We start from the raw sequence: 14,624 nt of genomic DNA, 5'->3' as shown, positions 1-14,624 counted from the left end.
CAATTGAAAGTTTATATTCTGGCTACTGGGGAGGAAGTGAAGGCAAACTACAAAGCAGGAAAAACGGCGTATTATTTTTACCTTATACTAGAACTGTGTTGTGAAAACTGATGACAATCCTGAGAGTGCCTTGGGTGTCCGGCCTAGAGTGTATGCCTGGAAAATGAGAGTTTACTCTCTGCTTTCGCAAACGGTTGCTAGTTCTTAGTATTTTGTCCCCACTGAAATCTACGATCTTTCCACTCCGCTAGTGAACGGGAAGGCAGGCTCACAAGAGCACATTGTCCCAGGGTTGATCCCTGTTGGAATAAGAAGCCCAGGATTCCACATCTGTAACTCTCCTTAAGTGTCTATTTCAGGTTTCTGACTCTTAGCCCCGTTTTTCTTTCACCCTTTTCACGTCTTCTAAGAGGCAGCTTACAACTCCTTCGATTTTTTGTCCCCGCATCGCATCTCACCCAACGTTCAAACCAAGTTGTCGGTTTGTTTTTTTTTTTTTTTTTACTGGTTTATTATGTCTTTCAGCCTTTTTATTCCTCAGAATACCATAGTTCTTTTTGTCTGACAGCTTTATAAACCCTTTCAGGATCATTTGGAAAACGACGTGGCAATAACGAAAGTACCCCTGGAATGGGATTAGGACGAAGTTGCACTCCATTTCTTTTTTCTCCAGAGACGCGCATTAAAAAAACGAAAGAACGCTGAACGTGCGCCCGGCGCAGTCCCTCCGGGCCGGTCCCCCGGCGCCCCGCCGAGGGTGGGGCGGGGTGGGGGCGGGGGCGCCGACGGGGGAGCCCGGGCCGGCCGCGCGCCGCTGCGCGACCAGCTCGCACCCACCCGCCCTCCAGTCCTCGGCTGTCGGGGAGTGGGGGGGGGGGGGCCGAGCGCCTCCGGAGCGGGGACGCGGCCCGGCCCCCGTCCTCCCCCTGCCTCCGCGCGCTCCCCGGGACCCCGATCCCGGACTCTCTCCTCCGCAGCTTGGCGCTCTCCTGGGGCCGGGGCCGGGGCCGGAGCCGCGGCGCAGCCGGGGCCGCCGCGTCAGAGGAGGAGGGAGCGGGAGCGGGAGCGGGGGCGGGGGAGGGGCGGTGAGGTCAGCGGCGGCGGCGCGTCCGCGGGCGGCGCATGCGCGGAGCGAGCCCCCCCGTGAGTGGCAGCGGCGGCGGCGGCGGCGCGCGGGGGGCGGCGGGGTGGGGGAGGGGCGGGGGCGTCGCGGCGGCCGTGTGTGGGCGAGACCGGCGGCGAGTTTGAGAGGGCTGAGGTGCGGGGGCCCTCGGGGCAGACCCGGCGGCGGCCCTCGCGCGACGGCCCCGGTCGAGTGTGTGTGTCTGTGTGTGCGTGTGTGTGTGGTACACGCACACCCGCAAAACTTCCTCCTCCCCAGCCCCGGAGGGCGGGCGCGGGCGCTGAGGGGCCGGAGCTCTCGCGCAGCCCGGAACCCACAACAACAACTGGAGCAGCTGTCAAAACTTCGCCGCCGCCGCCGCCCGGCCTGACGCGGCTCGCGCAGGGGAGGGGCCGCCGGCGGGGGGCGCGACCCCCGCCCGTCCGCCCGCCCGCGGGGCCGCCGCTCCCCGAGCCGCGGCCCCTTTCTCCTCCCCGCCGCGGGCGGCCTGGGGGAGGGGCGCGGGCGGAGACCCCCGGGGCCGGCCGCCCCCCGCCCCCCGCCCCCACCCCCTCAGGAGCCCCGCCCCGCCCGGCGCCGCCCGCGCCCGCTCCCGCACCGCCCGGCGCCCGCCCGCCGGCCCCGCCCGCGCTCCCCGCCCCGGCCCGGCCCGGCCCGGCCCGGCCCCTCCCTCCCGCCGCCCCGCCCGCCGCCCCCCGCCCGGCCCCTGCGCGCCGAGGTGCGCGCGCCCGCGCGTATGTGTGTGAGTGCGTGTCCTGCTCGCTCCATGTTGCCGCCTCTCCCGGTACCTGCTGCTGCTGCTGCTGCTGCTCCCGGGGCTGCGGGAAATGCGAGAGGCTGAGCCGGGGAGGAGGAACCCGAGCAGCAGCGGCGGCGGCGGCGGCGGCGGCGGCGGCGGGAGGAGCCCCCCAGGAGGAGGACGGGGATCCATGTGTCTTTCCTGGTGACTAGGATGTCGTCGGAGGAGGACAAGAGCGCGGAGCAGCCGCAGCCGCCGCCACCACCCCCCGAGGAGCCCGGAGCCCCGGCCCCGAGCCCCGCAGCCGCAGACAAAAGACCTCGGGGCCGGCCTCGCAAAGATGGCGCTTCCCCTTTTCAGAGAGCCAGAAAGAAGTAAGTTGAGTGTGAGGGAGCCAGGCCGGGAGCCAGCGGCGGCGGCGGCGGCGGCCGACCCGGAGCTGTCACCGGCGCGCCCCGGGCCCCGCAGCCCTCGGTCGCCCCCGCGGGGTGGGGGTGGGGCCCCGCCGGCCGCGCGGCTCCGGGCCCCGGGGGCGCCCGCTCGCCCCGCGCTCCCGCCCCGCGCGCCGGCGCCCGGCCTCCCGCGGGCGCCCCGCATCGCCCTCCGCGGCCGGGGCCCCGACGGCCCGCGCCGCCGCCACACTTTACTTTTTTTTTTAGTTTGGGCCCGGGCGCCGCGGTTTCTGGGGCTTCTATGTTTGGAGAAATATCTCGTTAGCCGCTGCTGGGCCTCGCCGGTTCGTTGGCTGTCCCAGCCAGAGGTGCAGCTGGGGAGTCGTTAGTCGCCGCGGCCTCGCGGCCGGCACCCCCGGGCGCTCGCCGAGCTGTCAAAACGCCGGGGCCAGGTGGTTCCCCGGGCCGGCCGGCGGGCGGCTGGCTGCGGCCGGAGCCGGGCTGCTTTTGTCAGCCGGCCGCGGCTTTAACTTTCCTCGCCTCCCCACCCCCGCCAGCCTCGGGCTCCGGGGCTTCGCCGGCGCGTCGGGAAGTCTCACGGCCGCTCCCCTCCCCCGCCCGGCCCGCAACGCCCGGCCCGAGCCACTCAAACTCCGTGTGGTGGCCGCGCGGGGACCGCGAGCGCCAAGTTTTTGGAAACGTCGCTCCCAACCGCCGGCCGAGCGCGGGGAGCACGTTGGTGCAGCTCCGGACGGGTGGAAACCGCGGCCGAACTCGCCTCGAGGAGCCGCCTCCGAGCTGTGAGCGGGGCCGGAGCAGCTCTCGGGTGCTTCGGCACCGGCACCTCGGGGCTGGGCAGCGCCGGTTTTCGGTGGTTAGAAATGCTTTTTTGCAGTATGGTTCTCGGACAACTTTGCCCGTGGAATCCAGAAGGCCGTTTCGTATCGGGGAGTGGCCGAGCGCTCGTGGCTCTCGAGGGTGCCGAGCAGGTCCGTGGCCGCCCTCGGAGTTGTAGAATGGCCTGGGTGCTTACTCATTTCATTATATGGTCGTCTCCTGCTAGTGCAAGGGTGCAGCGGACGCCGCGGAGAGCAGCTCACTTACGGATTCTCTCGGTTTTTGTTCTAGTTTGGCTTTTTTTTTGCTTCGGATGGGGTGCATTCATTTAGCAATAGCATTGTTAACGTTTGGCGATACATAGTAAAAATAGGAGCGTGAACCCAGGCAGAGAACAGGGTTGTGGGAACCCCATGAAGCCCTGGACTAAATATGGGCTCTTTCTTGCTTTGCTCTCCTCCTACTGTGAAAGCGATTCAGGGCCTTCGACTTGCCTCCATATTTTATGGCCAGCTCTTACCTAGCAGTGACACATCGCGAGGGAAACCAGTACACTATTGCATTAGCTCCTTTGTGATACAAAGTTAGGGGTTACTGTATCACTCGCATTGTAGTGTCTGGTAAAAAATGCCATTGTTATTCCTGTAGTAACAAATCTGGAGAAGGAAGGTGCAGGTTTAAGTAATTTTAAACTTCTTTGCCACTTTTTGAGTATCCTTTAGAGCAACACATAGGAAGCCACAGTAGGGTTTTAACTTCATTATTTCCCATTTTCACCATTGCATGGTTTGTGAACATTAATTTTGGATTATTACATGTTTTAGACTTGTTTTTAAATTTTTACCCTAGAAAGAGTAGACCTATCGGTGTTGCTCTCATCCCTACACATGCAAGTGTGTGTGTGCATGTGTACGTGTACACTTCCCCTGAAATTGCAATGATCTCATTTGTATTAGTGCAGCTCCCGAGGACACCGGAAGAAAGGTTGGTTTAGGGTATTGTCACTTTATTATTTTAGTTTTTATTATTATGAAGGAGGAGAAGGTAGTCCTTCGAGAGATTAAAACTTTTCTATAGAATGACAATAGTATATCAATATAAAAATTTCAACACTTTGGAAGATGTTTAGAGCAGTTCTAAGTCTTGAGAGTTTTCTTTTTTAGGTTTGAAAACTGGTGTGGTAGTTCTTACAGGTAATTAAATCTAGTGGTAACTTGGATGACTCCAAACTTTTTAGTGAATTGTTTAAAATTAGGTATGTCTTTTGAAGAAGGAAATAAACTCCAGTCGTTTTAGAAACACGTAAATGGAAGCTAGTATCTGAAATGGGAGGCAAGGAGAGGGGTTTTCAATTGTTAAATCCATACTGTACTAAGGTACATGCAGAAAAGACCATGTAGTTAGCTTGATAGTGCAGACCCTGAAAGTGAAACTGATGTGTAACAAATGTAAATTAGGTTTGTAAATATTAAAATTATGTGGCATTGCAAATAATTACCTCAGAAATGAAGATTAGTATTTCTGTGGAATGCAATGGAGATAAACATGTTTAAATTGTTAGTGTTATTTAGATGATTAGTAAGTGGGTTGTTTTACCCTAGAGAAGAGGCCTTATGGTAGTATTTTTTAAAAGTAGGTTAGTGTATTTGTTTTGGATTAAAAGAAAAAGCTAACAATGGATAGTAAATACACATTCTTTTGGGTTTAAATTTTTTAATAATTAGGTAAACATTTCTCATAGTGTTAGATCATTTTTATGTTTTAATCACATTTGAAAAATGCGCAGTTACTGATTTTATAGTAACTATTGTCACTTTAAAATGATGTATACAGAACTTCCCTAGTGGTCCAGTGGCTAAGACTCCAGGCTTTGAGAGCAGGGGGCCCAGGTTCAATCCCCGGCCAAGGAACTAGATTCCGCATGCCGAAACTAAGAGTTTGCACGCTGCAACTAAGTCCCGATGCAGCTAAATAAACTATATATATATGTTTACAACCTAAAATCAAGAAATTTGAACTGAAGTTATTAATCTTAGAGGCAGAGTTTGAAAAGTGGGTATGAAAATGGGGAAATACTAAGTGGGACGGTGAAGTTTGCACATGTCTAAAAGTTCTTTGGCGCAGTAAGGACTGTCTGTCACTTGGTCGTAATCGGAGGTGCAGGTCTTCCCATTGGTACGGAAACTTCTGCTGCTGGGCAGGCACTACCAGTGCCTGGAGTTATTTTTCTGTTAAGGTTAAGGAGACGCTTCCTGAAGCTTTGGTTTGTTCTGTTCTTCCTGAGAATATATATTCCCATCAGTCAGTTGGGAAACCAAGGAAGCATTCCACCCTGTTTCTTACCAAGTCATTAAAGTTGATGTTCAGCTTGGGGGTGGGTGTGGGGATGGCACAGAAGCAGCAGGTGGCGGGGATAGGATTTCTGAGGCTCTATTCTTGACGTTTTCTGAATAAACTTCTTATACCCTGAACCAGGTTTCTTTGCAGAGGTCAGTTAGTGTTATTAGGAAGTCACCTTGAGCTTTATTGTAGAAAAAAGGGAGGCATAACCAGTGATGTCTTCCAAGGGACCAGCAAACATGGCGGTGCTGCACGGGACTGTTGCTCTCCTGTGTCTGTAGGCACATTTCCCTCTTCCCCTCAGAGTTCTCATTTCCATGGCTGTGAACTTGAAATCAGCAGAACAAAAACAAAAAAACTGTATTACATTATAATATATGCAGTTTCATAAAACAGCAGTTTTATAGTTGAGGGATACCACTATTGTTTGTGCTTTTTGAGATGATGCAAATTTGTAACTTTTATGATAGTTGTTCTTTTTCTTATTTTTCACGAAATTAGATACGTGGGAATTTTCAGTAGTTATTGGTCTCTAGCACTTAAGGGGCACTGAGATGTTTTAATTTACCTGAAGAGCTGATCCTGGAATGGTAGCCTCTCTGCTCTCTGAGGTGGGCTCATTAGTTTGCTGTTGCCCTGCTGTTGGTCTTCTTTATGGAATCTCTTGTCTTTCAGAATGCATTTTTAGTCTAAAATACAAATTATATTTGACATAATTATTAATATGTAAACTTGGTCAACATGGATTTCCATGTAAGTTTAAAAGTATTACAACAATTTGCTTTTCTCATTTTACAAATAGTGGTTTAGTACGTTTTCCTATTGTCAGTTAATTCTGCCATGCCAGATTTGTGGTCACTTTGCAGGGTGACAAGACACACTCCTCTAACCTCTCCTTCACCTTGTTGCAAAACTGCATATTTATTCCCCAGGCCATAGTCAGATTTCCTCTGGGCAGAGAGCGATTGTCCAACCTTGTATACTTGAGGCATTTGTGGTTAGGACTGAGGGGCTTCAATGAAACTTCATTGACCTTCCAAAATGGAAATGATCAGTTTTTAGTTATAGAGAACTTCAGATGCTCTCACCTGGTGAGAAGGTGTGTGAAACCCTTGACAGGACTCGACATAGTTTTAAACTTATGAAACATTAGGACTGAACATAATTTTTAGTTGATACAGAATAAACTTTCCAAACTGTGTGTGTCCCTCCCATCCTCCCTCCCTCTCTTTTATAAAAAAATTTGTTTTGGCCCGTCTTTTAATTTCAACAAGCAGATTAATCCCTTCCTCCTTTATTTTAACATTTTCTGTATCATGTTTGTGCTGCAGTGTTTATTTTCAGAACTTCTTGGCAGTGTAAGTTCAAAAGTTGTGGAGTGAAATAGGATTTTTTTTCTTCTCTTTGGTAATGGCATGCATATAAATGTATACTTGTGGTTAGTGTGAATATTCAGTAGAAAGATTAATCTTGAATTTGTAATTGGCAGTGTCAGTCTCTCCACTTGCAGAATTTAAAGAACTTAAGAACACAGGTTAAGAGAAGGAAGAATGACACAGCTCTTTTTGCACTTTCTCTAGAAAAAGCTTCGTATAAAAGACAGGAAAATTGTTTGACTTTGCTTCTGGTATTAATTTTGTAGTAGCAGTAACTATGTATGATGCACAAATGTGGCAACTGTTTGAGAAATACACTTCTGTAACTTTTTAGATCTTTCATGTGACATGTTATTCAGAGAGCATGTAAGTGCCAAATGTATGCTAGGAGGGACAGTCAAATCTGGAAGAAGGTTTACTGTGGCCCAAAGGGTCCTCAGAAATGTGGAGGAAGTAGTGCATGAATTATACCTTGAAGAGTCGATAACATTTAGCCAGTCGGGTGAGAAGAAAGTTGAGAGGGTGTTCTGGGGCAGCAGAGTGAATAAAATTATTGAGGGAAGTGTAAAAGGTGCTTTCTTGGTGGGGTGTGACTAGATCAGGGGCTTAATGTGGGGTTTGGGGCCAACCTGTGATGGTTCTTGAATACAGGGTAATGAGTTTGGGCTTTATAGTTCAGGCATTGTAAACTGTTTACAGGGACCAAGTAGGTAATTTAAATGAGTTGCATGCAGCTTGTAAGCTCCTGAATGACAGCTGCTATCTTTGAGGCCTTAAGTTGGGGAGAAAACGGTTAGTAAAAACAGTCTGAAAAGTCTTAGGGGTCTTTGTGCCTTGCTTAGGAGATGCTGAGAGACAGTTGTGGCTGATGGCTGCCATGTGAGACTGTAAGATGTTGCTAGATACCCTGGTTTTTCAACAGAGGTTGAAAACTTGGATGTTCATGTGAAATCTCTTGACTTTTAAGTATTTTCACCTAAGATCTAAAATGCTATTTGGAACCATACCTTGTGGGCTAGGTTTAATCTGTAGACCACCAGTGGACAAGTTTTTCATCTCTGTGTTATACCTGGACTATTTTATTAAAAGTAGATGTCTCCAGTCTTCCTGAGGACAAGAATGGCTATTATTATATTATTCTGTATTTTGTGTCCATTTTACAGTTGAATGTAGGCACTCTGATACTCGATGATGCCTGGCATAGATGTCTACAAAATAGAAATGTCTAGAGTATTGGAGGGTTTGGGAGTAGAGTTGAGGAGCTAGCTTAGGATGTGTGTGTATTCACTTGTGTCCGACTCTTTGTGACCCATGGACTGTAGCCTGCCAAACCCTTCTGTCCATGGGGTTTTCCAGGCGAGAATACTAGAGTGGGTAGCTATTTTCTCCTCCAGGGGCTCTTCCCGACCCAGGGATCGACCCTAGTCTCCTGCATCGGCAGGTGATTCTTTACCACTGAGCCACCTGGTAATCAATCCCTAGTATGATTTACTTGAAATCACTGAGACTGTGGAGAATGTGTGGAAAATAGTAAAAGGCTTAGAAAGCTCACTTACCCTTAGGAGATGGGGGAAAAGGGTCAAGAAAGGCTATAAAGATGAGAAATGAGATCAGAATATATTCCCAGTAGAAATGAGCCAGTATATACATGTAGACATGTTCATGGCAGTAAAGGAAGGTAGAAAGCTAGTAGAGAAAAATCGGCAAGAACAAAATGCCCATCCATGAACTACCACGTAGTTTTGTTTTTAAACCGTTTTTCTTCTAAATTGAAGTATAATTAATTTACAATGTTGTGTTAGTTTCAGGTGTACAACAAAGTGGTTTAGTTATGTGTGTGTGTATACTTTTTTAGGTTCTTTTTTGTTATAGGTTAAAAATACTGAAATAGTTCCAGATCCTTGTTGTTTACTTATACATTGTTATGTATATGTTGCATAACAATGTGATGTAATTGTTTTTTATTTTATACATAGTAGTATGTACATGTTATCCCAAACCTCTTAATTTGTCACCCCCCATTCCCTTTGGTAACCATAAATTTGTTTTCTATGTCTGTGAGTGTATTTCTGTTTTTTAAAAAAGTTCACATATTATCTTTTTAGATTCCAGATATAAGTGATATGATATCTCTGGCTTACCTCACTTAGTCTGATCATCTGTATGTCCATCCATGTTTCTGCAAATGACTTTGTTTTGTTCCTTTTTATGGCTGAGTAATAGTCCATTGTGTATATACCACGTCTTCATTATCCACTCATTTGCTGATGGACATTTAAGTTGCTCCAGTGCTGCTGTGAGCATTGGAGTGCGTGTATCTATTCAGGTTAGTTTCCTCCAGATATATGTCCAAGAGTGGGATTGCAGAATCATGTATCGCGTAGTTTTTGTCAGGGCAGAGAGGTTGACCTGTGGGTACCAGAATGGGAGCGTATCTGGGGTACATCTGTTGACTTCTGGAAAAATTTTCTCAGGAGTTGCAAAGCAGTAAGTTTATTACTAACTATGTTTTGTAAAAAGCATACAAACACAAACTGTGTATATTTCCTGTATAGAAAATGATTTGGAAGAATATGTAATGAATATTAATACATATGCTCTCATGTACATCTATGCAATATTTAAAAAGCCAATAAATTTAAAACCATAGTCTCTTTTTACAAATGAGAAAAGTAAGTTCTTGGGGTATTACTGATTCTCGAACTAAGATCACCTGAATTCAAATTTAGGTTCTACTACTTGCTAACTATTTGTTGTTGGGAAGTAACTTTTCTGTGCCTTTGTTGCCTCATTTGCAAAGTGTTCTTACCACCACATCTAGTTTAGGATTGTTGTAAGTTTATATATGTGTAGAGTTCAGACCGTGTCTGGCACAAAGGAAATGCTAGCCTGAGGTGGTATTGTAAGAATTTGCTATTAGTGTTATGGCCACTGTCATCAGTGATCATCAAGTGTTATTGTGACGTCATTGAATGTTACTGGCTGACATGTGATGAGGTACCAGACTCACTTCAAAAACACCATGGTGTCAAAAATAAGGTAGTAGTTACGGTAGGGGGAGGTGGGTGATAAAGAGTGCCCTTCTACACAGCTATCCCTGATAAAGAGAGAATACAAAAAAGCTTAATCAGCAGAAATCTCTATAGAATGTTTTTTATTATGAATAACACATGAGAAACAACCAAAGCAACTCCCTAGAAGCTATGTATGTATAAAAATATATGTAGTAATGTTATTACAAAATCATTAAAAAATTTTTTTATTACCCAAACTTGTGAATGTTGTCATAGTGGTCTTTTTATTTTACATCTCTGCTGACCACAGTTTTATTAGTATGTCTCCCTAAATGAGATGAATTATTAGGTGGTTTTAAAATGATTTCTTAGTCTTTTTAGACTGAATCACTTTTAATCTTTACACCTTAGTGTATGTAACCAATTTACATTAGTAACAATATAGTTGATTGTCATGGTGAAGTTTGTGTGGTTTGGTTCTTAAGTGTTCTAATGGAGCCTAGCAAAAAAATCTTCCTTGATTTCCTGATCTTTGGGGATCCTAATGACTTGCAGACGTGTTTGGAGTAACCACCCGGTTGCATGTGAAATAGCAATATGAAACATATGAAAAAATAACCATATTTTTCACCTTAGAACTCTCATCACTGAATTGTTCTCCTAGGGTCGAAGCATTTGGTTAGTATGGCCTAGTTTTTCTCCTGTTAGACTGACTTAGAGTTATAACTCAGTCTCCCAGCTGAGTTTAATCCCTCATCGTCTTGCTTGTTGAATCCAGCTTCAAAACTGACTCCACTGAGATGAGCAGAGGCCCAATCAGCTCAGCCCCGCCCAGATTGCAAAATTATGAATAAATGGTTGTTTTAATCTGTTAGATTTTTCTGGTGGTTTGTTACATAGCAGTATAGGATGGAAGCAGATGACTTTGTGGAGTCAGAGACTCAAGAATAAAAAAATACTTGAGATACAAATGATAAAAATTATTGTTTTCCAGCTTTTACTGAGATACTTTTAAAAATTTATTAAAATTTATTTTTAATTGGAGGATAATCGCTTTGAAAAGTTTTATTGGTTTCTGCTGTACAACCTTGTGAGCTGGTTATAAATGAGCTAGTTAAGCGAGGTTGCTCTCTACCTTCTGCTCCTCATTTCACCAGGGTGCTTTGAAGTAGAGATGGATTTTTATTATTGGGGAATTTAAATGGTGTTTAAAAATATAGTTGTTACAGTACAGATTGGACTATGTATATATAGAGAAATACTAACCTCCTCTTTATGTGTATGCAGAATATCTAGAGTGTGCTGGGGTAACAAACAACCCCAGTTCTTAGTGTATTCAGGCAGCAGAGGTTTATTTCTCGCCAAGGCCACACATTGATCATGGGCTGGCGTGGGAGCTTTCCTCTACAGCGTCTCCAGCCAGGTGCGGGCAGACAGCATCTCTGCCTTCCATAATTGCCACGACAGGAGAACGAGGCAGGTTGTGCTGACGCTCAGAGACTCCAGAAGGGGCATGTGTTGGACCCAGAAAGTCACATGGTAGCATCTAACTTCAAGGGGGTAAGGAAATGAAATCCCCTGGTATTTCTGGAGAGAGAACTGGAAATACTTGGTGAAGAGCCCTGGTAAATGCCACACAGAGTAACATTTAACTCAAACTTAGTCTGAAATTGTGTTTTTTTTTTTTCACTGCACTGAGAGGCATGCAGGATCTTAGTTCCCCAAAGGGGTCGAATCTTGCAGTGGAAGCTTGGAGTCCTACCTACTTGGACTGCCAGGGACTCCCCCCAAAATTCATCTTTGACCTTGGAGTATGTTACCTATAGTTGAATCTGACCATCTATTGGACTGTTGTATTACAACATATCGAGGGGTGTGTTTAATAGTACTGTAAATATAAAAAATGTTTTGTAGAACTAGAAATAAAATAAGAAGCATGGGGTTTGGGCTCTTGATTCTTTTTTCCTTTACTGTACTTCATGCTTTCTGCCTTTCTCCCACCCACATGACAGGAATGTTACTTGCTCTGCTGTGTCTGACTCTTCGCGACTCCATGGACTGAAGCCTGCCAGGCTCCTCTGTCCTCGAGATTTCCCCAGACAAGAATAGTGGAGTGGGTTGCCATTCCCTTCTCCAGGGAATCTTCCTGACCCAGGGATCAAGCCTAGGTGTCCTGCACTGCAGACAGATTCTTTACCGTCTGGGCCATCAGGGAAGCCTCCATGACAGAACAGAAGGGATCACGTAATAAAACCGCTGTGTAACGTTAGTGAGGTTAGAAGTGACTTAGAATCTTTCCCTCTCAAAGTAAGTTCTTAAAGCATGCACCTTATTTTCAGCCAGGGTTCCTTTGTCTGTGTGGTTCTGTTATTCACCTAGGGAAGATGTTACCGAGCATCTGCTGTGCACTAGGGAGACCAAGATGCGATGCGGTCCCTACCCTCATTTCATTCTGCCAACTGGACTGCAGAGTGACAGACGCTACAGTGGACGACCACGTGTAGTGCTGCGAAGCTTAGAGGAGGAGGGACTTTAAGGCAGGGGCCTGAAAGAAGACATCTTCTGAGTGGAGTCTTGAAGAACAGAAACAAACTGGATTGAAGGGAACAGGCAGGTAGGAACAATTACCCAGTGGTCGCTTTGGGTTAGGCGTTTTGGTGCCTGCCAGAGAAATTATCTCTTTTGAAACTCAAGAGTAACATCAGTGGAATCATTAGTTCCAGTTTTACAGGTGAACGAGCTAAATTGCAGGAAGATCACGTAGTTGGTAAGTCACTGAGTCAGGATTTAAATCCAGGTTTGTCTGCTGCTGGTTTTTGCTGTTTAAGAAACTCCAGTCCAACTTTCACCTATAAGATGAATAAGGTCTGAGGTTTTAAAGTACAATGTGATTTCTATAATTGATAACACTTTCTTATATAATGGAATTTTGCTATGAGAGTAGAAGGAAAATAATGTCTGTTACAAACACACACATATGTGAGGTAATGGATGTGTTAACTAACTGGATGGGAGGAATCCTTTCACAGTGGATACGTATATCAAATCATCAATGATATCTTACAGTTTTGTCAATTATAGCTTCAAGAAAGCTGGAAAAAATGCTTACCAAAGAAAGAGAAGGACACTCCAGCCCATTTTGTGAGTAAATGAGGAAGGGAAAGTAAATTGGGAAGTTTGACTTTTTACCATAGGCAACAGGGTGCCACTGATGGTGTCTACAGGAGAAAAGCCTTGTATCTTTGTTAGAAAAATAGCCTTGCCAGTAACAATTGGGAAGATGGTATGGAGGAAGTATAGATTCCCCATTTGCGCTGTTACAAGGACCCAAATGAGAACCCAGAGTGATTTACCATACTGTTTTTTTTCTCTTCCAGTTTGGCTGAGGTATCATTGACATACAGCCTTGTATAATTTTAAAGTGTGTATGGCATAGTGATTTGACTTAACATACATCATGAAATGATTGCTACAATAAGTTTAGTGAACATTCATCATCTTATACAGATAAAAAAGGCAAAAGATTTTTTCCTCGTCATTGATGAGGACATGTAGGATTTCTTCAGTTCTTCCATATACAACATACAGGAGTGTGATGTCAGTCATGTACCGTACATGTGTTGTTACTGTTCAGTAGCTCTTTGTGACCCCATGGCCTGTAGCCCCCCAGACTCCCCTGTCCATTGCTTTTCCCAGGCAACAGTACTGCAGTGGATTGTCCTTTCCTCCCCCAGGGCATCTTCCAGACTCAGGGATCAAACCTGCATCTCCTGCATTGACAGGTGGATTCTTTACTGCTGAGCCACCAGGGAAGCCCCATTACAGCCTTAGTACTTAATTATTTTATAAGTGCAGGTTAGTGCCTTTTGACTACCTTCCTCCAGTTCCCCTCCCCCAGTCCCCACTGCTGATAACCTCAAATGCCATCTCTCTTTCTTTGAGTTTGTCTGTTTTTGAGGTATAATTGACCTTCCATAGTTTTTTCCATTGAGAAATAGTACTTGCCTAGCTTCCATTTTCAGATTATCCAGCCCCTGAACTAGAAAGAGCCTCAAAATTATCTATTCTAGTATCTTCAATTTGTGTATTAAAAGTTGAAGTGCCGTCAGAAATGTTTGACGTCTACATTGTTCTTTCCATTTTTAAAAAAATGTATTTATTTGGCTGTGTTGGGTCTTAGTGGTGGCATCGGGATCTTTGTTGCATCAAGTGGTATCTTTCATTGAGGTGCACGGACTCTACTGTGACTCAGGCTCAGTAGTTGCGGCTCTTGGGCTCCAGAGCACGCAGGCTTCAGTGGTTGTATATGGTATGAGGTAAGGTCTAAGTTAGTTAGTCTGCATGTGAAAGTACAATTATTTTGAGACAGTTTGTTGAAAAGACTATCCTTTCTTCATTGAGTTGTCATGGCGCCTTTGTTGAAAATCACTTGATTATAAACGTACGGGTTTATTTCTGCTGTAGTGCAGGCAGGTTGTTTACCGTGAGCCATCAGGGAAGCCTGGATTCTATTCTGTTTCCTTGATCTTTTTGCCAGTTGTTACGCCAATGGTATATTATCTTCATTACTCTAGATTTATTGTAAGTTTTAAAATCAGGTAGTATAATTCCTCCCAGTGTTCTTTTCCAAAATTATTTTGCCCGTTATAGGTCCTATGCATTTCCATGTAAATTTTAGGGTCAGCTTGCCAAATTCGACAAAAAAAGTCTGCTGGGATTTTGACAGGGATTATAATCAATCTGTAGATTAGAGGGAATTGATTCCTTACCCAGTACATGAAATCATATGTCTCTTCATTTTGG

At 46.0% G+C, this 14,624-nt stretch overlaps 1 protein-coding gene across 19 annotated transcripts in view; it reads left to right on the top strand.

Moving 5' to 3' along the window:
• Nucleotides 1-1,875: 1,875 nt before the first annotated feature.
• KMT2C (lysine methyltransferase 2C) overlaps nt 1,876-14,624 on the top strand; it is a 255,413-nt gene continuing 242,664 nt past the window's right edge. For all 19 annotated transcript variants that reach the window (XR_010663715.1, XM_065939515.1, XM_065939504.1 and 16 more), the window contains exon 1: nt 1,876-2,236. Coding sequence is in view for 18 of the 19 variants with exons in the window: in XM_065939515.1 (XP_065795587.1) it covers nt 2,076-2,236 (161 nt within the window). In the remaining variant the exon portion in view is untranslated. The remainder of the gene's footprint in view (nt 2,237-14,624) is intronic.

This window comes from Muntiacus reevesi, chromosome 6 (genome assembly GCF_963930625.1).
Source record: "Muntiacus reevesi chromosome 6, mMunRee1.1, whole genome shotgun sequence".
In the NCBI taxonomy this organism is placed as follows: domain Eukaryota; kingdom Metazoa; phylum Chordata; class Mammalia; order Artiodactyla; family Cervidae; genus Muntiacus; species Muntiacus reevesi.
Note: the sequence above shows the minus strand (reverse complement) of the source record. Positions and strands in the feature narration are given on the sequence as shown.